The 22,712-nt window shown below is 36.3% G+C and overlaps 2 protein-coding genes across 33 annotated transcripts; both read left to right on the forward strand.

Moving 5' to 3' along the window:
- Positions 1-3,028: 3,028 nt before the first annotated feature.
- LOC147516975 (Protein phosphatase 2C family protein) lies at positions 3,029-7,358 on the forward strand. The gene is made up of 4 exons (XM_086589422.1): positions 3,029-3,581; positions 3,941-4,308; positions 5,046-5,282; positions 6,953-7,358. The coding sequence occupies exons 1-4, from the start codon at positions 3,287-3,289 to the stop codon at positions 7,166-7,168; spliced, it is 1,116 nt and encodes a 371-aa protein (XP_086445548.1). The 5' UTR covers positions 3,029-3,286; the 3' UTR covers positions 7,169-7,358.
- A 1,878-nt stretch (positions 7,359-9,236) lies between these two features.
- Positions 9,237-20,124, forward strand: LOC147516976 (uncharacterized). Of its 32 annotated transcripts, none has more exons than XR_015211288.1 (9): positions 9,843-13,843; positions 13,989-14,007; positions 15,465-15,588; positions 15,667-15,773; positions 16,976-17,081; positions 17,278-17,345; positions 17,648-17,859; positions 18,617-18,915; positions 19,731-20,124. XR_015211288.1 is itself a non-coding variant. In XM_086589424.1 (6 exons), exons 3-6 carry the CDS (start codon positions 15,471-15,473, stop codon positions 19,759-19,761), a joined length of 468 nt encoding a protein of 155 aa, XP_086445550.1. In that variant the 5' UTR covers positions 9,847-13,843; positions 13,989-14,007; positions 15,465-15,470; the 3' UTR covers positions 19,762-20,124. The 32 variants fall into 32 exon arrangements, 1 of the variants encoding a protein (XP_086445550.1); XR_015211283.1 differs by having other exon boundaries at positions 9,846-13,843; positions 16,971-17,081; XR_015211285.1 differs by having other exon boundaries at positions 9,847-13,843; positions 16,979-17,081.
- Positions 20,125-22,712: the final 2,588 nt, after the last annotated feature.

The raw sequence follows: 22,712 nt of genomic DNA on the forward strand, positions 1-22,712 counted from the left end.
AATAATTGGAATACTAAAAGTGTTTGATTCGTAATAGAAAATTACCTTCTACAAATTACCTATTTCTTAGCAATTTTTTATTTATTTAATGAAATATATAAGAATTAAAAATACACTCAAACTCTTAAAAAAGGTTCCATGCACGTGGGATTGTAGGTTTTTAGAAAAGACTATATTTCATATTAGAGTGCCACATAAGATAAAGAAAAAGCTATCTCTCATATTAGAGTGACATGTAGGAGAGAGAAAAATTTCTTTCTGAGTTCTCTGCTTTAGTATATAGACAAGGTTTTAGACCCAACCATATCGCTGGAATTATTTCTAAAATTCACATCCCTTAAATTTTTGTGAGGATTTCAATGATTGATAATTATTAACATAAGTTTTTAGAGTTGATTTAGCAATGCTTTCTTATTGGAGTCATATAAAATTTCCTTGTGAGATGTTGATTGACTTATTAGAGTTGTGTTGTTTTAGAAAATTTCTTAAGATTAAGAATTCATGTTATATTAGGAAATTTCTTATGATTAATTAAGAGTGTCCACGTGGCATACGTATGTCTCAAGAATGCGCTACCTAGGAAAAAGATTGTCCACATAAAATGTACTCTGCTTTAATATAGAGAGAGGTGATAGTAGATTTACAAATATAAGAAATTTCAAAAAATAGGACTCTGGACATATAACAACTGCTCCTAAATATTTGGCCACATTTTGGGAGTTCCGTGATACAATCTTGAAGTGATTGTATGGAAAACACATAACATTAAGGCTTATTGAGGAGTCTTTGAGCTCCTAATCCACACATAAGTGCAAACTACAATAATGTTTTTTTTTTTCTTTCCAATAAATGAGATACATCACAATTTATAACACTAACTACTCAATAACTTTTTTGGTAAAGAAACTAAACCCTAAACCCTAGCTACTCAATAACTAACCACTAACCTACTTAGGAGATAATGCCTAAAATGAAAGAAACTAACCAACTGACTAAACAGAATCATAGACCCATGATCCTAGATTATGCACACATAACATTCCGCCTTAGGCCTCAAGTTTGGTCGAGCCGGCCCTGTCTTGCACATTCAGGTATCGGACCATGGACTCAACTAGTCGCCATGTGCCTCATGCATTCAACCGTTGGACTTCGTTCATCTATACCCACATCACCATACAAATGGAGTTGGTCGATCTTATAGCAAATGATGTAGTTAAAGTTTAACTGTTTGAGAATGGCCCTGCATCTTTTTACTTGTATGAGTTGTATAATCCCATTAATTGATCAATTAAAGGAGATCAATTGCTCGTATAAAAAGACAAATAGTATTTAGCAATGGCCAATGGGAGCCACCTGTTCCAATTAAATGGTGGTGGGGGAACATCTATGACCCTGCAAATTGAATTTCACGCTGCATATGTTCCAAAATAAAGTAACAAACAATTAAACAAAGCAAGCTACTGGACAAGGTGTAACGACAAAAGAAATAAAACATCCCAGGTCTCATCTTCATGGTTTGACTGATGAAACAAAGAGGATCAAACTAAATGACCATTTATGGTTCTAGAAAAATTATCATCTGATTCTCATAGATCCGTCTCAGTTCATCATCAACAACTAAACCAAAGTACTTAGCTGTAATTAAGAGTACTTATTTGATGGCCCAAATTAGTCACAAAAGCTGCTTTTTTATAATTCTATAAAAAGCTCAAATTTGGAATGACATAAAGGGGTGGGCGGCTTGACTTTTGAGATGTCGACATATACTGTCGAAGATTACTTGGTAAGTAAGTCTACGTAGTTAACTATCTATGGTTTGTACTGTTTCCTGTGTTTGTTTATGGTTTTAGTACCTTGTGTCACTGTGGTTGCCGGTATCTCTCTTGTGTTTTTTTTTTTTTCGATAGGTATCTCTCTTGTGTTGTTTGGTCTTTTGAGGTTCGGGATCGGTTATCACTAATTAGACACAACTATACAAGAAGTGAAGAAGATATGAAAGTGACATTCATAACATAATTGAGAAAATTGAAATATATACGCGTTTGTGATTTAGAACTAAGTTAAAAGCCCATCTAGACGGGCTTAGGCAACAATGTACCCTTAGGCACGAGCCTAAAAGGCCTTATGCAGTTAGATCGTAGGTGCACTTCTGAGTGTAGACGAGAAGGGACAGATGTGCGGAAACCTCTTCCTAGTTCTTCATAAATCATAATGTCTCTTTATCTTTAAATTTGTCTTGATTTCCTCCCGTTGAAAACTATGGGTGTGTTTGTTATGATGGAAACACTATGGAAAGGAAAGGAAAATAAGAGTGGTCCACATTTTCCATAGTTTTTAAGGCGTTTGTTTACCCATGGAAAGGAAATGGGCGTTTCCATATGGAAACAAATGGAAAAGATTTTGTGTATTTAGCTAATCCCTGAAAATTTTGTGGAAAGAAAAGGAAAGGAAATAAATAAATAGGGACTTACTACTAATACACTCCACTCAACAATATAATTATTCCTTTCCATAGCTTTTGCAAACAAACATGATTATTCCTTTCCCAGTTTTTACTTTTCTTTCCCCAGTTTACCAAACACATACCATTTAAAATTATTTCATTTCCATTCTATTCCGTTCCATTCCATAGTGGACCACCCATTTTATTTCCTTTCCTTTCCATGAGTTAAAATTTAACAAACACACCCTATAACAAAAGAGCACAAAAATAACTTTGTTAATCCTTTTTATTTGAGGGGGGACATTTCCATTCAATACTAAAATATGGCAAGTGAATTGCTAATAGCTATAAGAACGAATATCCAATAGACAAACACCCAACTAAACTAAATTACCTCCAAAATCTACGAGGTTTTTTCACAACAAATTTTTTTTTTTTTTTGACCTGGTCAGAATAAAAAACAAAAGATTTAAATACTTTTCCAAGAAATCTTCCTATTTCCTAGAAAACAAAATAAGAAACTTTCCAAACCAAAAATGACAAAATTATGATCATACAAATATACAATAACACTATATAACAACCGCGTGGGAGTGGGACTCTCTTTTTATACATCTTTAAATATAAATAAATAAATAAATAAAGAAATAAAAAGACTCCAAAACATAAACATAGAAAACTACACCACCCCTCCTCCCCACCACCCCCTTCAAAGAAGAAGAAAAAAAAAAAAACAATCTATACCCATTTCTTGGTTCATAGATCAAACCCGTTTTCATTGTACCATTTTTTTTTTTCTTTTTTTTATTTGTTGAAGGGGGGTGTTTAAAAAAGAGATGTGGGATGCTTGTTGTATTAATGAAGAAACTGCTGTCATTGTGTTGGAAACCATTTAAGAAAAATGGTGGGAATAGTAATGGTGGTGGTGGTGGAAGAGAAGGACTACTTTGGTTTAGAGATATTGGGTCATGTTCTTGTGGGGAGTTTTCAATATCTGTTATTCAAGCCAATCAAGTTCTTGAAGATCAGTGTCAAATTGAGTCTGATTCTTTTGGTTCTTTTGTTGGTGTTTATGATGGTCATGGTGGTCCTGATACTGCTAGATATATTGTCGATAATCTCTTTCGCAATTTCAAAGGTTTGGTGCAATCATCTTTTTTTTTTTATGTGTTTTAATGTGATTTGGAGATCTGGGGTTTTAATATTGTATTGAGGATGATCGTTGCTTTGTTACATTGTTAGAATGAATCCCTTTTTTTATGTTCTTGGATTTTTCGCTTAGTTCTATTGGCGAGTTTGTTATTTGTACTAGATTAATGAATAATTGGATTATGATAGTATTAAACTAGGTTCTTGTAAATCTAATTAGTGGAATACGCTTTTCCGACATGGTATATTTGAGCCCCGGTTCTGCACTTACTAGAGTATTTTTCGGCAGTGTAATTAACAAATATTTTGTTGGGTTGTATAACTCATCTTATATTTTGTTTGGTACAGAGATCTTATCAGAGACCCAAGTGGTGACGTCTGACACCATCCGAAGAGCTTTTCTACAAACCGAAGCAGGATTTACTGACCGAGTTACCCAGCTATTTAGTACTCGCCCACAGATAGCAACTGTTGGATCGTGCTGTCTTGTTGGAGTAGTCTCTCAGAAAACTATCTTTATAGCGAACCTTGGTGATTCCCGTGTCGTATTGGGAAGAAGAGTTGGTAAAACTAAGGAAATTGAAGCAATACAATTATCTAGGGAACACAATGCAAACCTGGAAGCTGTGAGGCAGGAGCTCAGAGAACAACACCCGCATGACCCTCAAATAGTTGCTCTTAAACATGGAGTATGGAGAGTGAAGGGGATTATTCAGGTTATTTTGAAACATTTAATGCCCTGTTTTTGGTACTAGCACAGAAGCTATGTCATTCGATTTCTTTTGATAGACTAGTAATATTTAATACTGTGGGCTGATGTGGGGTTGCTTGATGCATCTGTTTCTGTTAGAGATCCTTGGAAGTGTACACAACTAGATACTTAAGATTTTTGTTAACTTATTTAAACAATCTAATTGTGTTGTCTATTTGCACTAGAAGTTCTGTCCAGAAACTGCATGGGAAAGATTTTTGTTACATTTTTGTTGAGATGTAATTCTGATGAAATCTCAATTAGGTGACTAACTTTATGTTCACATGTCTGCATAATACTGACGAAATCTCGATATTGAATAGTGTGGCCTGATGTGGGTTACTTGATGCATCTGTTTCTGTGACAGAAGGCTTAATTTTGTGGGTAATTGATCCTTGGAAGTGTACACAACTAGATACTCGTGATTTTTATTTTTTTTAAAACAGTCTGTTTGTGTTGTCTATTTGTGCTTAACTTCATGGGAAAGCATTTCCATTTTTGTTGAGATGCATTATTGATGAAATCTCAATTAGGTAACTAACTTTATGTACACATATCTGTACAAGTGTGTAAGACATGTTTATATGCTGTAAATGCTTGGCTGGATTTTTCCAAAAATCTCTGTTATCTCAGAAGTATGTCAGCTGCATATAGTTATTATTTTTTTGGTTTTTCAGTGCCTCAACAAACGTTTTGCTGTAGGTCTCGAGATCTTTAGGCGACTTATATATGAAACACGCCAAGTTCAACAAGGATCCAATCAATGCAAAATTCAGAGTTCCTGAACCGATGAACATGCCCATAATGTCTGCCAATCCAGCTATTGTGTCTCTACCAATTCAACCAAATGATTGCTTCCTTATATTTGCCTCCGATGGTCTATGGGAGCATCTGAGCAATGAAACAGCTGTTGACATTGTCCAGAAGCATCCACATGTGGTAATGTTATGCTTTCATTTTTAGGTCCTGTAGATATTACTGAATCAAACGAATTAGAGGAACATCTAGTAGGAAGTATTTCCCAAGAAAACTGCGAAGAAAGTGTCTCAAACCCGCATGCATACTCAATTTGCTATGTTCAATTTAACACATTAAAAGAAGAAAAAAGATGTAGAGAATCTGAAAACAACTATAAAATCAGAATTGGAAACAAAAAATTTACAGGATAACTAAGAACTGATTCAATATTAACGTGGTAAGGGCAGAGTAAACATGAAGGGCATTGCTCTGACAAATAAGGCAAATCAATAATTTATCCATATATATTGATTAAGTTGTTGGTATTAGCGTTTGAAGACCAAGGAGAATCTGGAGTCACAATCTATTTACAATGTGTAAATAGTTTAAGTTGTGCTGCTTCATTTCTTGTGAGAATGATGTTTCCACAATCCTCAGTGTCTAACTTAGCTCACTTGAAAAAACAACTGAGGTCCACATGTGCTCTATCTTTTTTCAATTTACCGAGGGTGACAGCCATATAGATTAGTTGTTTCTGAATCTAAGTAGCTTTTATGGGGGTCCTTCATTTTATAGAGCAGTAGAGGCCTGATTTTGCACAGAGATTGTGAAACCTGTAAAACACCTCAGTCTTCCAATATAAAGTTATAACCTACTTGTATCTTACTTGTATCATCCTTTCAACTTACCAGTTGCAATTTCTTTTAAAGAACAAAAAGGAAAAAGAACAAAAATTACCAAGTTGATAAAGGGAAGAATATTATGATGAATATAGAAGAGATGGAAAAGTAGATTTTGGCATCATATTAGTTTTGTATTTTGACTTCACCTTTATAGGGCCCTGATTTTCTTTTTTGCCATGAGTAAGAAGTCTCCTTCCCCATGACACAAAGGCATCTGTCCACATGTTTTATAATGATCAATATCCCAAAAATTCCAGAAAACCACCAGATTTTGTCAAACAACTGTTTATTTGTCTGAGAATTGCGGAAAATTAATCGAATATTTTAATGTACTTTTAGTGGTTTATGATTTATGACTCTTTTTGTGCTTCTGCACCACTTAATAAGAAAGATTACTTATCCAAAAAAGAGGCTAAGCTGCTTTCTTGTTAGGATGTTCTGTCTAATTCGGGGATGATTGCAGTGTTTGATGTTCATTAATTGTAAATGATGTAACTCTAAAATGTTATCTATAGAAAAGGATATCGAGTCTGATAAAATAATTAGCAATCACACTTCGTTTGGGTAATCGATTTTTTTTTTGTTTTTAATGTTTCATGCAAGATTTTGATATATATGCTTTATCGCCCAGGGTTTACCGTGTTTACTTGTTGCATTATGAAGATGTTCCCCGCCTACGTTTGTCTTGTCATTTCAACTTTAGTTCAGTTGCATGCTAATTAACATCGGCACTCGCTGTTTTAAAAAATCTGTGTCGCAGATACGTATCGTCGTCAAATCCGACACTTACATATTGAAGATTATGTTCTTCAGTTTTGGGTACTTTGCCTGTTTGATACATGTTCGTGTCAATATGACTTAGGTTACATGTGTAACCAGTTACTTTTAGATTTAGATTTCTGTTATATAATTTTACAGGTCATGATTTGTAGTCTCTTGTAAAGCCTTTGTTGGGTTTGGTTGATGCAGGGAAGCGCAAAAAGGCTAATCAAGGCTGCACTACAGGAAGCAGCTAGAAAACGTGAGATGCGATATGCAGACCTTAGAAGGATTGACAAGAAAGTCAGACGCCACTTCCATGATGATATAAGTGTAATTGTTTTGTTTCTAAACCATGATCTAATTTCCCAAGGCTTGGTGCAAGGTCCTCCATTATCTGTTCGAAGTGCTCTGGAATATGGATAAGCTTTATACATCCTTGTTATTTCTTGTGAGAAATTTGTAAGTAGTTATTTAGTGCAGTGATTGGTTCCAGTCTTTCAATTGCATTTTAGCTTAAAGTAGGAACAGGGAAGAGAAATATATTTTTGTTATTGCAAACTAGTTGTAACTATTGTTTTTGTCAATGGACATGGATTGAGAGACTTTACTTGGATTGTCTGATGTACTTAACTAAAGGCTCAGAGGCCCTTTAAATCATTGAACTGCACACAAAGGAAACAAAGTGAGGATAACTATATTTCTTGGTAGGAGAATTAGTTCATAACTTCATAATACAGTAGAAGGAATTACAAATATTACAGTAGAAGGTACCAAAGACAAAACAAATGTTAGTCTCTCAACAATAGGACAATTTTTTTTTGTTTATGAAAAATAGTAAACCCTGTTAGAGGGTATGGACGACAGCGACATTCGTAGGAACTAGATCTAGACACTGGGTCTTCCATGTTGTTAAGGATTGTGACTTTTCTTGTGGAAGTCTTCCATGTTGTTAAGGATTCTGACTTTTCTTGTGGAAGCAGCAATGTGGGCTGTTTAGTACGAGACTCATGAGGTCATCTTAGTTACCTTTAGAATTGTTTTTATCAGTATTGTTAGTCTTTTCAAAGTCCTATTAAATCTACCCACTCTTGTTGTTTCTAACAATGATTGTTTGGTTCAGAAACTAAAAAAAAATTCAAAGAACAAGCCTGAGCGTGACCCACGCCTTACCAAGGCTAAATTCGAGCGCTCCCCGCGCTGAAGTGTCTGGAACTCAAATTGGACTTGAAGCCACCCGCCCTACCAACTAAAATTGAAGCCTCCGCTAAAAGCGTCTGGAACTCGAATTGGATTTGAGCCGCGACCAGCGCCTACCAAGGCAAACTTCGAAATACATCTTTGGGCGCTGGAACTTGAGTTGGACCTGAGTGCGACCCGCGCCCTACCTAGGCTAATTCTGAGCACGACCCGCGCCCTTTTATGGAAAAGCCTGATTTTCACTGGTTAGTTCAAACTTCTATTACTTCAAGTTTTTCAGTGTTTCTAACTTGTTACATACACTGAACTTGCGTAAACAAGACACTATTCATAAGCGAAGCAAAGAGGCATTCAGGTACTTTTTTCTTCCACTCCTCGCATCTCCTGTTAGAGGTTTATACTAGCATATCAGAATTGTTTTGAGTGTTGTCGTATTTAGTTAAGATTGGTTTTAGTCTTGCATGAGATTAAGGTCAGGCAGAAGAAAAACGCCTAATGTAATCAACCGACAACGTCAACAAATATGCATTTCTAGTATACCACTCACTACACCTCTAGCTAATATACCACACACGCCACCTGAAATAATAGCTGAAGAAAGAAAGTCTCATCTCTCTGACTTTTACAAAGCCTTGAACGATAGCCCAAAATCTTGCATCATTCTATCAGACCCAGTGGGGGATTTCTGAATCCCCCAAATATATTTAATTTGTTACCCATTTTTCATGGGTTAGACCATGAAAAACTTTATCAGCACATGCGTAGGATTGACCAAGTCCTTACTACATTCCATCATCTTACGGTTGGTGCTGAACAAATTAAACTGAGAGTGTTTCCTTTCACCTTAGCCGATAAGGTGGCGTCTTGGTTAACTGCCCAAACGCCTAATTCTGTAGACTCATGGGCCAAATTTGTTCAACTATTTATGGAACATTTTTACTCACCACTGAACACAGATGAAATGTTTTCCAAGATTCATTTCTTTCGACAGAATCCTCATGAATCATTTTTAGAGGTTTGGAATCGTTTCACCGATCTTCTTATAGAGTGTCCACACCATAATCTCGCGAAAGACACGTTAGTTCGTGCTTTTTTCAAAGGACTATTACACCACCACAAAGAGGTGCTTGACATAATGAATGGGGGTAGTTTCCTCAGTAAAGGAGCCTCAGAGGCTCATAAATTTTGAGAATATCAAATAAAGCATAATAATAATAATCGGGGTAGTGATATATCTCCATCTCCGCTAGTTCTTTTACTACGATTAAAGGCTAAAGGGTATGTTTGAGATGAAACCCGATCCTGAACTTAAAAATTTAATCGAATCTCTCACTAAAAAGGTAGATGTTATTTCTGTTCAACAAAAGTCTATCCCCATTATGAATGTCAACTCCAATCCATGTAATTTCTATTTGAGTCCAGAGCATCCCGACTCCTATTGTCTTCTCGCTTATGAACAACAACAATCACAACAAGATAATGTTTGTTCCATTAATAGCGAACCTAACGCACCTTGGCGACAAAACCCCAACTTCGGTTGACGAAATAATCAACAACCTCCAAGGTTTAATAACCAAAATGTTAGGCCAACAAACAATTACAATCAAGCTCCACCGAGGCAATGACAAGGACAAGGGAATTATAATAATTATAACAATAATAATTATAATGCTAATAGAGATATCGTTCCGGTAAATAATAACTATCAAAATCCACCAATTAATAATCAACGTGACATAGTTCCTGTCACACAATCTATAGCTAACACTCCTCCACAAGCGGATCATTTCGACGCCTTTATGCAAACCCAACAACAAATTTTACAAGTTATCCAACTTTCCTTACAACAGTTAGCACAAGAGAAAGTACAACCCAAAGGTGTGTTTCCAGGTCAAACGATACCTAATCCTAAAATAACAAACACAGCCTTTGAGGTAAACGGTAATACTAGTACAGAAAATGCAAACATAGGTGAGCTAAATGTCATTACCACTCTCCATTCTGGTAGAGTGGTTGATAACAACGTAACTATGCCTGTAGTCCCTACACCGGCTATTGAACTAGATACCGAAATAGAAACTGAAGATCCTACCCCTGTAGAGGTACCAGTTAAACCACAACCTAAGAAACAAAAAGCCAAGGTTAAACATCCTGTTGATCCATATGCTAAATATAGAGAGAAACCACCGTTTTCTTAGAGATTAGCTATATTAAACAAGGATACAAATTTTGACGAGATTATGAAAGTTTTTAAAAATCTAATGATAAACTTACCTTTTCTTGAAGTAATTAAAAAGTTACCTCACCATGCTAAGTTTCTCAAAGAGTTGTGCACTACTAGGCATAAGACAAATATTCCTAAAGACGCCTTTTTAACTGAACAGTTTCCAACTTTAACCGAACACAATAGAATCGTTAAGTACAAGGACCCTAGTCGTCCTACTGTACAATGCACCTTAGGGGATACTCACACAACCACTACTTTATTAGACCTAGGGGCGAGTGTTAACTTACTCCCTTATTATTTATATAAACAAATAGGTCTACAGAAGATGCAACCTACAAAAATGACGTTGCAATTAGCTAATCGGTCTATCAAGTATCCTAAGTGTGTAGTTGAAAACGTGCTTGTTAAGGTTTAGGATTTCTACTATCCTGCGGATTTTGTTATCCTCGATACAGAATACACTAACGACTCTGTTCCGATCATTTTAGGGCGCCCTTTCTTGGCAACTGCCAACGCGCTTATAAACTGCTGGGATGGTTCGATGTTCTTGTCCTTTGGCCATCTTTCTGTTGATGTCAATGTTTTTAAAACGATGAAACAGTTTTCTGATACGAATATCGATGGAAAAGTTAGCATGATAGAGAGCTTAGCTTAAGAGTATTTTAACAACACGTTTCCTGAGAATCATATGCACCAATTCATTTCCTTCGGAAGTTCTGATTTCGACAAGGACTCCCTGGACGTAGATGAAATTGAGGAAGATTTCCTTAAACTCTTTTGCAACTTTTCGTTACCACCTCGTGAGTCCCCACTTATCAACATCCATTCATCCCTTGATGCCATGACAGAAGAAGAATTTTTTACCCTCTATCCCAGTGATTCTTCTAACCCACCTATTGAGGAATGTCTTGCATATTTAAAAGATTCTGATGATCTAGAACTGAGAGCATTAGGTGAGCGCCATTTACCTACCTCATATCATCCTGTTACTCATTCACCTTCCATCAATGTTCCCCGCCCTCCACCTTTTGAAAGGAACCTTGAGTTTACGCTTGACCCTCTTGCTTCTTCTGTGCTTAAGGATTTTCTAAATCCTCTTAATACGGAAATAACTCCCAAGGGCAAAGAACTTGACACCTTCATTTTCAGAATTGAGACAGCTCCTATCTACACCATGAATGAGTTTTGTGCTAAACCCACATTCTCACTTCTTCCATTCCTTACTTCTAACACTTATTCATATCCAACATATCTTCCACAAACATCCATTTTCTCACGATCATTCACTTGGACACCCTCTTGGCCAAAGATGAAGAAGAAGGTGCATGCTCGGTTACGTTATAGGTTTATTAGACTTCGCTTTCATTTCACTAAGTTGCGTCGTAGAAAATTTTGGTGCTTGATTCTGTTTGGGGGTGCATTCCATGGTAATTATTTATGGAACGATCCACAACTATTTCGGTTGTTGATATATGGTAAACTGCATGTTCATTATATACATATGTTTTAAATGTAGTCTTGAGTATCTGACTATAAAAGACTCATTTTATTGTTTGGTGTACTTTCTTTCATTTCCATATATTGGTCAGTGCATCATTCAGGTAACCGGGTTCTCTCTATGGAGTGTGTGGCTATAAGTACCGGATCCTAAGTCCACATTTAACATAATTCACATTTTTCACTCTTGCATGTTTTATCGGTTTTTGAGTCATGTTCCTCTATGGTGTGAATTATGTCTTTATGACTTTTCGTTTTTCTTATATTAAATCTTATTCATAAAAAGTAAAAAAAAATTTAAAACCAAAAATAATAATCTAGGAAGTCTCGAAAATCTGACTTTAAAAGACCCACGTTTAAAACAAATTTTCTAAACCCTGTTGTCTAAAATTTGTTTGGGGGTGGGGCGTCGGTCTTTCCGTCCGTGATTGCTAAACTTTCAAATTGTGTTGTTTATGCCGTTAAATCGTATTTTGATTCGGGTTGACATTATCTATGAATTTAGATTTCATTTGTTCGCATAATTTATGTCATGCACGCACTTCGAGACGTTTTCCATTTTCTTATATGTCACTCACGGTTTGAATAGAGTGTTTTATGGATCATTGTATTGGAAATTCTCTCCTAATCAGTTCCATATCTCATTCGCAAAAATCGGACATGTAACGAATCAAAAATTTTAGTTTGAAGTTGTGCAAAAAAATCGAAAAATTTCGGAAATCGAATTGGGCTTGGGCCCAAATCTCACACGCACGTGCCACCCCTTCCTCAAAACAAAACAGTCGCGAGTTTTGTTTCCACTTCTGCCATTAACAACTTAAAACCCTAACATAAAAAAAAATGAAAACCTAAATACTACCACGCCAATTAGGATTCCCCCACCCCAAACCTTCCCCACCACCATCTCCAACAATTTCAACCACCAAAACAGTAAAAATTTCGAAAAAAAAAACTCGAACCACTGCGCCACCGCCCAAACTTTAAGTGAGTTTGATTCAAACTCCATCCCCACATTGCCTTTAAACCCTTAAATCATTTCAAAACTTCAATGGCGCTAAGACGAAGAATTTTGGCGGAACAAGCTTTTACTGCCGCCCGCTTTACACTGTTTTTTTTCGTGATGAGATGATTAGGAGGGATTGAAATAGGTTGTGGTATTCGACAGATGATTTCTACCACTCCGATTTGGTCGAACAATTTTATAAGAAGAGAGAGTTGGACAGTCAGAGAATTTTTATGAAGGTGGCTGGGACTAGGAGAGAAGTATCGAGAGAGTTGTTGGCTGAGATTTTAGGCATTACGCCTGAACGCCACCTCGAAACCACCTTGTAGGAATCCCAGTATACTGGAGTTCCTGCATTGATGAAAGACACTGTCATGGAGGGTCAGTACAATCTGAATTCTCATTGTGCTCGACAGTCATCTCTGCGAACCAACCAACTGGTTGTAGCTCAGTGGATTGGTAAGAACGTCATCGGGAAGGAGAAAGTCAGCGACATCGGTCTGACATGTTTGCACGTTCTCTGGATATTGCAGGAGAAGATGTATAACTTCTGCATCCTCGAGTTTATTTTAACTATGATTAGAGGTGTTGGAAAGAGTGTTGCGCCCTTTATGGTATTGATCACTAAGATCATGTTGTCTTTTAAAGCTGTTACAAAATCTGTTCGTATTATGATAAAATTGTATTCAAATACAATTATTTATACAAAGTGTGGTATCTAAAAGACTTGGAAGTTGTCGGAGGATAGAGTGGTTGATTCGGATGAGAAAATGGAGGATACACTACACCAGAATTGCTGAAAAACTACACTATCTTAGGACTGTTCCGACTGTCCTAAATTTAGGACTGCAAACACCGTCGTATATAGCATAAAGTCGTTGTATACTGTCCTAATCTAAAATAGAGGACGGATTTTTATGTATTAAATACACGATAGTAGAGGTAGTTCTGGAACTCGTCGCTTAGGTGGTGGGGCTAGTTTTTCATTCGGGCACTCACTGCCTTTTCATTCTCGCGCTCATTTTTTTCACTAACAAATCCAGAAATGAAAGAAAGAGATAAAAAAAATAAAAAAATGGGTGACTTGACTGACTTTTAACAAGCCGTTCAGAGTTTTTGCAAGGAACACAAAGCAAGAACTCTAAACACAAAGTTTGTGAGCTTCTTTAAAATTGTAAGCTCTCTCTCTCTCAAAACCTAATATTTATTTAATGATTTTAAAGCTTCAAGTTTGTGTTTTTTTTGTCTGATTTTTGTTTGTAAATTGTTGTATTGTTCACTAAACTGATATGGGTATTTGAAACTTTGATCAAATCAAGGTTCCTTCTCCAAATTGAGGTAAAGTTTGATCATTTTTTCATTCTTTTGCATTTCTAATTGTTTAATTACTATGGATTCAATGGGGTTAACTGAATCTATCATGGGTATTTGTTATTTTGATTTTCTTTGATGGGTATGAAATATTCGTCTAATTTTTGGTATTTTAACTTGAATAAGCTATTAATTATTTTTCTCTCTTAATTACTTCTTAATGTTGATGACAGTAACCATGGAGTGACTTGTTAGTTTATAAAAAAGAATTTTTTCTTGATTTGGCGTGATTGTTCCTTCATTGTTAAACTAGTGGAGCACAATGATGAAGTTGTGTGATCTTGAGAAATTGGATCCATGTAAGGTAGAAAGAAGAATGTGAGTTTTAAGAGGAACTTGGATTGTTTAATGAAAAGCAGTCTTCTAGAATGGTTCGGAAACTTATGAGGAGTAGTGCAAGTTGTAGACTGAAGGAGTGATGGGTAGACAATACTCATGTCGAAGAAAGTTTTTGTAAACATCACGAAGAATCTAAGTTGCATATGACAGCATGATATAGCCTTGAGTCCTTGACACAGTGTGATAAGTCCTATACTAAAGATTGATGTATATGACACGATGATAATACTTTGTGAGGCTATATTGACATGGATCATAGTAGTACTATAGTAGGAGATATGAAGAAGATATGAGAAGATGGAGTTGGATCAGCTAAGAATAAGGGATGAAGGTGTCTAGCTAGTGGCCAACTGGTCAAAGCTTTGTGGGGTTGGCCCCTAGGTCTTGGGATTGGTTCCCACTTTTACTTGGGAAGGAGTTTAGGTGGTAAAATCAATAAAAGTTGTACCAATGATAAAAACTGTAGATAGAAGTGGATTATTTTTTTGTTGCCTTTGCTTAGGAATTGATACTGCTTTGGAACCTTCTCATACTTGCACTGTTAACATAAAGGCTTTGTTCACAAGGAATTCCCCGATTTTCCTGATGATATATTATTTACATAGAATAGAATGTATCAAGAAAATCAAGTTGAACTTTTAATGGCAGAAGAGTAGAAGACAAGTTCGAAAGCAAACTTTGAAATGAACCAAGAACTGGAGATTAATTGCAGAGAGACACTTGGGTGGTTGTATATGTGGTTGAGGTTGAACGCATACGTTCATTTGGGGACGGAAATATAGAAGTTCATAATGCTATTTGAAAATATGTCATATACGGATTTTTACCTTACAGAGCTCCAACTTTAATGTAGTCTTGTGGAACATTGGGGACTATCTTGTTGAACACCTCTTTCTGTCAACCTTGTAACTACCGAAGCATTTTTCTGACAACTCAAGTTGTCTAAGTCGGATTTAATTAATACCTATATAGTTGAAAGGTTAATTCTAAATAATTTATCTTAGGAATCATATGTGGCATATCAAAGCTTGATATTGAACTTCAGCCCTGATATATATATGCTTATGTGTTGGTCACCTTTGTAGGCCAACATGCTAAAGGAAATCACTGACTACTTGAATAAAATGGGTGCTAGAATACCACACATAAAAATAGGAAAGGCTACAATAGAGCATCTTACCAAAATCCAAACATCAACACACTTCTGGGGTAAGTTTTTCCCAACCACGATAACAAGTGCAGGTTGTGGAGCTCTGTCATTAACTTTCAACTCTTTTACTTCTCTAGGAGGGCTGCTGCTAAGTACTTTGGCCACCATATCGTCCATGCTTGATCATTATTTATGTTGGATGAATCAGGGATTTTCAATAGGTTTCACATCAGTCCTTATCATTGTAAGTTCAGAATAAGCTATCCCTAGTCCCTACTACTGTTTAGCCTTCATATTGATTCCTGGTAAAAAAAAAATAGCTGAACAAAAAGGCTTTCTGATTTACAGACGTTTCGTGATCCCTTCTTGTGGAGATGAAACAGCAGTGCATTATTCTTATACAAAATGAAATCCTTTGGTTTTTTACCTGTCAATGCACATTAATACACAAGAAGTGGAAAGTTGACATCTAGGATATTTAAATCACTTTAGTCTTCTAGGATGTGTTTGGTTGCATGAGAGAATTTCCATGGGCTAGGGAACTCCCTTTTATTTTAACTTGCTATGAAAATACTCCCATGAAATTTGTCCCCTCCCTCTCCCTTGGTGAATTATTAATACCATGTTCAGCAAATGTATCTCTTGTATAATCTTTTTATGTTTGTATGTTGTACTTTTAATTATTATGTGATGGAATTTGTGGTGCAATTTTTTCAGTGTCTGAAAAAGTAGTTTTGGGAATACCCAATTTTGTGCCAAAGGATTTGTTTGGAAGTCATGACTTTGTTTTTTCTTTTGGTGGGTTCAATTATAGAGCTTAGAAGGTCCTATCAGGCCTATATAATGTAATTCCAACTTTGAGCAAAGCTCTAAGGCGTTATGGTGTCTAATAGTAAAGTGTCTCTACTTTTGTTTGAGGTAATGTTGTACAACCCCTTAGCTTAGAAAGAGCACCAAATTTCAAGTGGTCTTCTATAAATTTCAAGTAATACGCCAAAAACCATAGGAGTCTTTGGATCAGTCAAGGTAATTCAAGTGGTGTAGGGTTACATCTTGCGTTTTGGATTTGAATTTGTTCCCATTAAATGATGACAGTGCAAGCTTAATTTGATCCCATCCCCCTCCCTCCCTCCCTCCCTCCTTTTTTTCTCTCTAAAAGTTTTGGTGTTTTCTGCCTGCTAGTCCTACTTAAGGAAAAGCTACATGATTTTGTTTTTTTCATTTGGGATAATTTCCTTACACGAGAAGAGTTTACAGAGCTGGCTTGAGATTATGAACCAAAGTATATATTAAACATATTGAAATTATATTAAACAAAAAGTATATATTAAACATATTCAAAAGAGTATGTACTAGATATAAATTAGTGGGGTTTGATTTGGATTGCTTTACTAGTGTGCTATTTTGGTTAGAATAGATATGATAATCGATTAAACTTTAGTCTAGTAGGTAAAATAATGAGGGAAATGAGGAGAACATCCAGGAGATGCTAACTAATCATGTTGGAGGAGACGCTGGAACTTCAAGGATGATCTGCTATTCCTTTGTTACGGTGGGTTCCATTACAAGACTTTCATTTAGTTGAGTCAAGTAAATAGCTTGATTGATTACATTGTTTGGTTGCTCTGTGAGAATTGGTGTGCAAGGGACATGTAAGTTTTCACTTCAATGTTTCATACGGGTGATTCACTTGCTATAGACTTGATAATATTTACATAACACTTGTTTTCATGTCTGTCCTGTGGTAGTTGCACTGGTCTGACTTTGCAGCACCATTGGTCGAGGCTGACAAAGATACTAATGTAGATCCCAAAAGGTTCCTTCTCTTCCCAAGATATCTCTCACCATGTCTTCTTCTTTTTTTTTTTTGTTTGGGAAAAGGAACCATAAGGCTCTAATGCTAACTATAAGGCTCTAATGCCTATGACTTCACTCAATTTCTTTGACTAGTACAAACACAACTCTGCTTGCACCCAAGAAGAATCAAAATAATATGGAAGCTATTTAGAGTGGAGATAGTGCAAGAGTTTGTTGGATGGTGAAGTCATGCCACATTATCTATGATCAATATAGTACTACAAAAAATATTTCTCATGTAAATCTGTAATTGTTTTGCAGGTACCTACTAAAGGATTATTTGGAATACAGCCCGTTGATATTCCTGGAATTGAAAATGGGACTTATGCTCATTCTTTTTTTTTTTCAACTTTTGAGAATAGGACTTATGCTCATTCTTTTTTTCTTTCGTCAGGTGATCGAGTCTTTGCTTTCTTTGACTTCTTCGTCACTTCTCCAGTGCTGCTCACTCCTACTTTTTCCTACATACAAAGGTGAGATGACATTGATAGTAGACTCTACAGGACAGTGAAGAAGTAGAGCTCTAATCCACATCAAATTGGCAAATGTAGAGCTCATGTTGCTTCGTAACTGTGGTATGCTAATGAGTAATGAAATTAGTTATGGTGTGTTTGTAATTATAGATCAATTATACTTCTAAATATTGCCGCCCTTATGGAACTGATGACAACATTTACCTGCATTATAGATCAATTTTACTTCTAAATATTTGCTTGCTAACCTTAAGATGACCAATGATAGAAATAGACTTTTTAAGAAAATAGATATGATTTGGAAATGTTGCTTTGGTTTGTGTTTCCCTATAAGAGCTTTTTAAATTTCGCAGTGAAATACTAAACCTACGCTTTGTGATTACTCGTAGAGACTCGGAATTTGCATTTGAGACATTTTTTTGGGTACTTACTTATTTTTGACGACGTGATGTTATCACTTTTACAAGCAATCTAGCTTTGGGTAGGAGTACGTACAAGCAATCAAGCTTTGGGTAGGAGTACGTACAGATTGTTGCACTTGAGCAAAAATATATATAGTCTAACAGTTGCACTCTTTTAAGCAATGTGGGCCACAGATTATACATGTTAACTTAATTTTCAATTGTGCCATTTGGATGTTGATGTTTAACTTCTGCACCATTAAAAATTGTTAGATTGGATGAAGACTTGAGCTTTCTATATTAGCTTTTCCATTGTCCTTTTGGCTGAGTGGCTTTTTTTGCCTTTGAAAATGTAGCAGGGACAAATTGGGAAGGCATCCTGCCTGTGTTGCATGGGTACGGGACGGAGTGTCTGGTTTGGACACGGGTACGATGATTTGGACACGGCGAGATCTGAGAATTAGGGTACTGTTTTGCTTGTGTCCGTGTCCGTGTCCGTGTCCGTACCCGTGTCCGGACACGGGTACGCGATACAGAGGAAATTAGGGCGTACCCATGCAACAGAGCATCCTACAGATGTACAGATGTTTGACATGACATGGATGGTTACACACAATGGCCACCATAAAATATGATACTAAATTTGTATGTAGAGGTATGTTAGCATGAATTCCTTAAAAAATGTGTTTTTTTTTTTTTTTTTGACTTCGGGTCCCTTTTTATCATGCTGATTTGTCTGTTTTCCTTGCATGAAATACTCTGTCTTCATGAGTCACCATTTTGCTTGCTTGTGTTGATTAATTCCTAGTTTTTGTCTATTCCTCCTGGGAAATGATATGTATCCTTATTAGGGAAATCCTATTATTTTTTGTTTATTCCTTGGAAAATATATAAATTCATTAAACATTTGTAGTTTTATACTTTTCAGTAATCTAGGAAACTGAATGTATATTGAAAATATTCACTTAATAATTTCATCTATTTAAACTTATTAGGTTGATTGCATATTCTTTCTTTGTCGAAGGTTAGGGCAGGAGTTGAGATGGTATTGTTGTCACTACTCGTGATTATGCTATCATTGTAACCCTAATATACAGTGATAGAAGTTTCAGTATTCTCTTACATTCGTTATGTTTGTCTAAATGAGCTAATCATTTCCTTGATTGTTTTGTTTCTTGTATATTTGTTTGATGATTGCAAGGTTCACAAAATTGAAACTTTACTGTTGTTATCACTATTGGTTTGAACGGATAAGTTTCTACGAACATGAGAATTATATCATCTTGAATGTGTACATTTTGTTTTCTCGAGTTCTTCATATGATAGTGTTAAACTCGCTTTCACGACAACTCTTACATGATAGTTTCAATGATAAATAGCCTACTAGATACTTAAATCTTGATGTTTTCAGTAGTGTTCTCTATGTTAATTATTTGATTTTAGTGTTTAATATATGAATGCTATTATTAGGTATTTGGCCATAAGTAGTCTTGTACAATAACTTCTTGGTTCATTCGGACGAACCGAAGTCTACTCTTGATGGAGTGGTGCTGCACTGATAATGCTCTTGTCGTGTTGTATGTTTGCCTATGCTTTGGCTAACTGCTTGTTAATTCCATCTCTAGAAAATAAATTCTCGAGGCTCTTTACCCTCATGAAAGGTTGTGCGACTCAACGAAAGAACAAATTGTGTAAATGTGACGAAGATAGGAATTTCCAAGCACAAATTGTTTTTTTTTCCCCAATATGTTCTTATTATGCTTTGTGTACTTTAAAAGCCTAGTTATTTATTAGCAATCAACAACTCGAAAACATTGTAAATTTTGGAAAATCAATGTATAATATATAATGTGTTGTTTTAGTATGTTGTTTGTGTAATTAATTTTATAATATGAGAATTGGTAGTATTTAGTAGCGATGTCGGTGAAAAATAGGTTCTATAAAAAAAATTAATTATAAAAAAAAATTAAAATTTAAGCAAATACGATGGGGAATAGTGTCGTTAATTGACTATCTAAAAACAATATATCACGGAAATGTGTGTCCTAAACTTGGGACACAAAGTTATGATAGGTGGGTCCGTTCTAGATTTGAAAATAGGTAGTAGCAGTAGAAAGGAGATTTGCGACGGTTTTGAATGTCCTATAATTAACGACGGTGTTGAATGTCTCACACCCGTTGCATTTTTAATTCAGTTTACCACGCGGATTCCCGTCGTTAATATTAACAACAGGGCTATTTGCGACGAACTCTAGGACACCATTTCCCGTCGTAAATCTCGATTTAGGACGGCTATTACCGTCGTTTTTTGTCTTTTCTGGTGTAGTGATATGACATGTTTGGATGAAAATTTCTTAGAAAGGTGTACTTCTGATTTAGAACGTATGTCAGTGATACATAGTAGCTTGCATTGCGTTTATGGTATTTGTGAAGATATACGAGATAGGCAGATTATAATTCGAAATAAACAAAAGAACTTTCAGATGAGTTTTGAAGCGCTCGACAAGGGTCAGGCGGATCTCCAGTATAACATGGAGACTCTCGTCCAGCGTCAGGATACGCATTATACAAAGATGAAGGCAGAGATGGAAGCACAGCGCCGGTTCCGAGTAGAGATTCTACGACGTATGCCATCCATGGAGGGTTTTGTTTCAGATGAGTCTGAGAGGTATGAGCGTCGTCGCCGAAGGACGGATGGCTCGGGCCTTTCTTCATATCAGGTCCCATCTTCATCCCAGGCTCCATCTTCATCTCAGGGTCCATCTTCATCACGTGGCTAGTTGTTTAGAAAAATTTGTTGTTTTTTATGTTATTTAGTTGTTTTATTGTTTTTATTAGTTTGGATGTTAAGTGGTTGAATTCAGTAGCTAAATTTGAATTCGGTAGTTAATTTTAATTTGAATTTCGATTTTAATTTAATGTGGTTCTTTTCTATGTATGCGATAAGTTTAACATTAATCCTACCTTCCCGAATTGTTTGGGGGTGGTATTATGTCTTTTAGAATTGTTTTTATATAATCCACAAATTTAGAAGTGATATTTCGATGATTGTTGGGAATGTTGCCGATATTGGCATGACTATGATTAGATATTGTGGTAGGATGAAATTTCGATGAGTTAGGAAGTTGCTATTCTAAATTCAACCTAAAAGATATTAGGTTTGTTTTGGAATAAGGAATATGGGTTGTTTCCGTTTTAGGTTTTTGGAAATATTTTGTTTCTGGCAATTACCTTAAAGTTTTTTGGCAACTTGTTAATTCGTTTTAGAAACTAAAACCCTATATATACTTCCTTCATTCTACACTCACAACCCACACTACAAACCTTGCACTCTCACCTTTCACTCTCAATTTTTTCTCTTTCGTTTCTTTACTTCAAAGACTCAAGACGTCTGAAGCGTGCCTGCGCCTCGATGGCGCGCCTTTGCGCTTGAATTGCACATTACTCAATTTAGACTGAAAAGCACCCGTGTGCCCTCACAAGACCAAATCCGAGCGCGACCCGCGCTCAAAACACTAAAACTTGCCCAAGGCACGAGCGCACCCTGCGCCCATCCCAAAAGTGAGCGAGCCCTGCGCCTAAGAGCCTGGAACTTGATCATAGTCAGAGCGCACCCCGCGCCCATGCAAGGCATAGTTTGAGTGCCCCCCGCGCTCTGACATCCGTAGGCACTAAAAATTCCGATTTTTTGTGGGTTGTTCCAGGATAGTTTGCAGCTATTCTAGAGAGTAGTTTTGTGATAACATCCCCTCGTATCATACCGGAACAGTCTTTTGAAGACTTGTTCCAAAGTGACACCTATGGTGCGTGGTTTTGTGAAGTAATCATACAAGCAGGATGACAATCTTTAATAGTTAGTTCTGATGAACTTTATTCTCCTGCACTTACCTCGTATTTTTATGACCATTGTAAATTATTTTATCGGATGGGCATGTTCTCCATTAACATTGATGACAAAACAATGGAAACAACCAAGTTCTTGTTGGCTTTTGTTGTCGAGCTTCCTATGCTGCTGAGATTCAAGACCCATGGGGCTACATAGTTGATAATTTCTCTGCCTATAACTATGAGTTTTTGCATGAGAATTATGGGGCCGACATTTTCCGTGTAGAGGACCAAGGGACATATAACGTAGCCCTTGGTAGTTTGTCCCTTAACGTGGGCACGATCATGTTTTTTATCATGCTAAACATATTAGGGGAGTGGCGTTTTTCTTCTACGAATGACGCCACTTGCGACGTTTTCCTTGCTCTAGCTGAGGGACGCCTGCTATATGACCTTCCCAAGACATTAATGTCTAGTTTAGCACGAGCCCAGCATATGAGGCATAAGTACCTTCTTATGTCTGTTTTAGTTTGTTGTATTATGCCATGTTTCTTCCCTGTTTTTTGTGCCCGTTTCACGGATTGGGTTGGGGTCGACATTGTGAGACCCACCAATTGTATTATTTGA

This window comes from Coptis chinensis, chromosome 2 (genome assembly GCF_015680905.1).
Source record: "Coptis chinensis isolate HL-2020 chromosome 2, ASM1568090v1, whole genome shotgun sequence".
Classification (NCBI taxonomy): Eukaryota; Viridiplantae; Streptophyta; class Magnoliopsida; order Ranunculales; family Ranunculaceae; genus Coptis; species Coptis chinensis.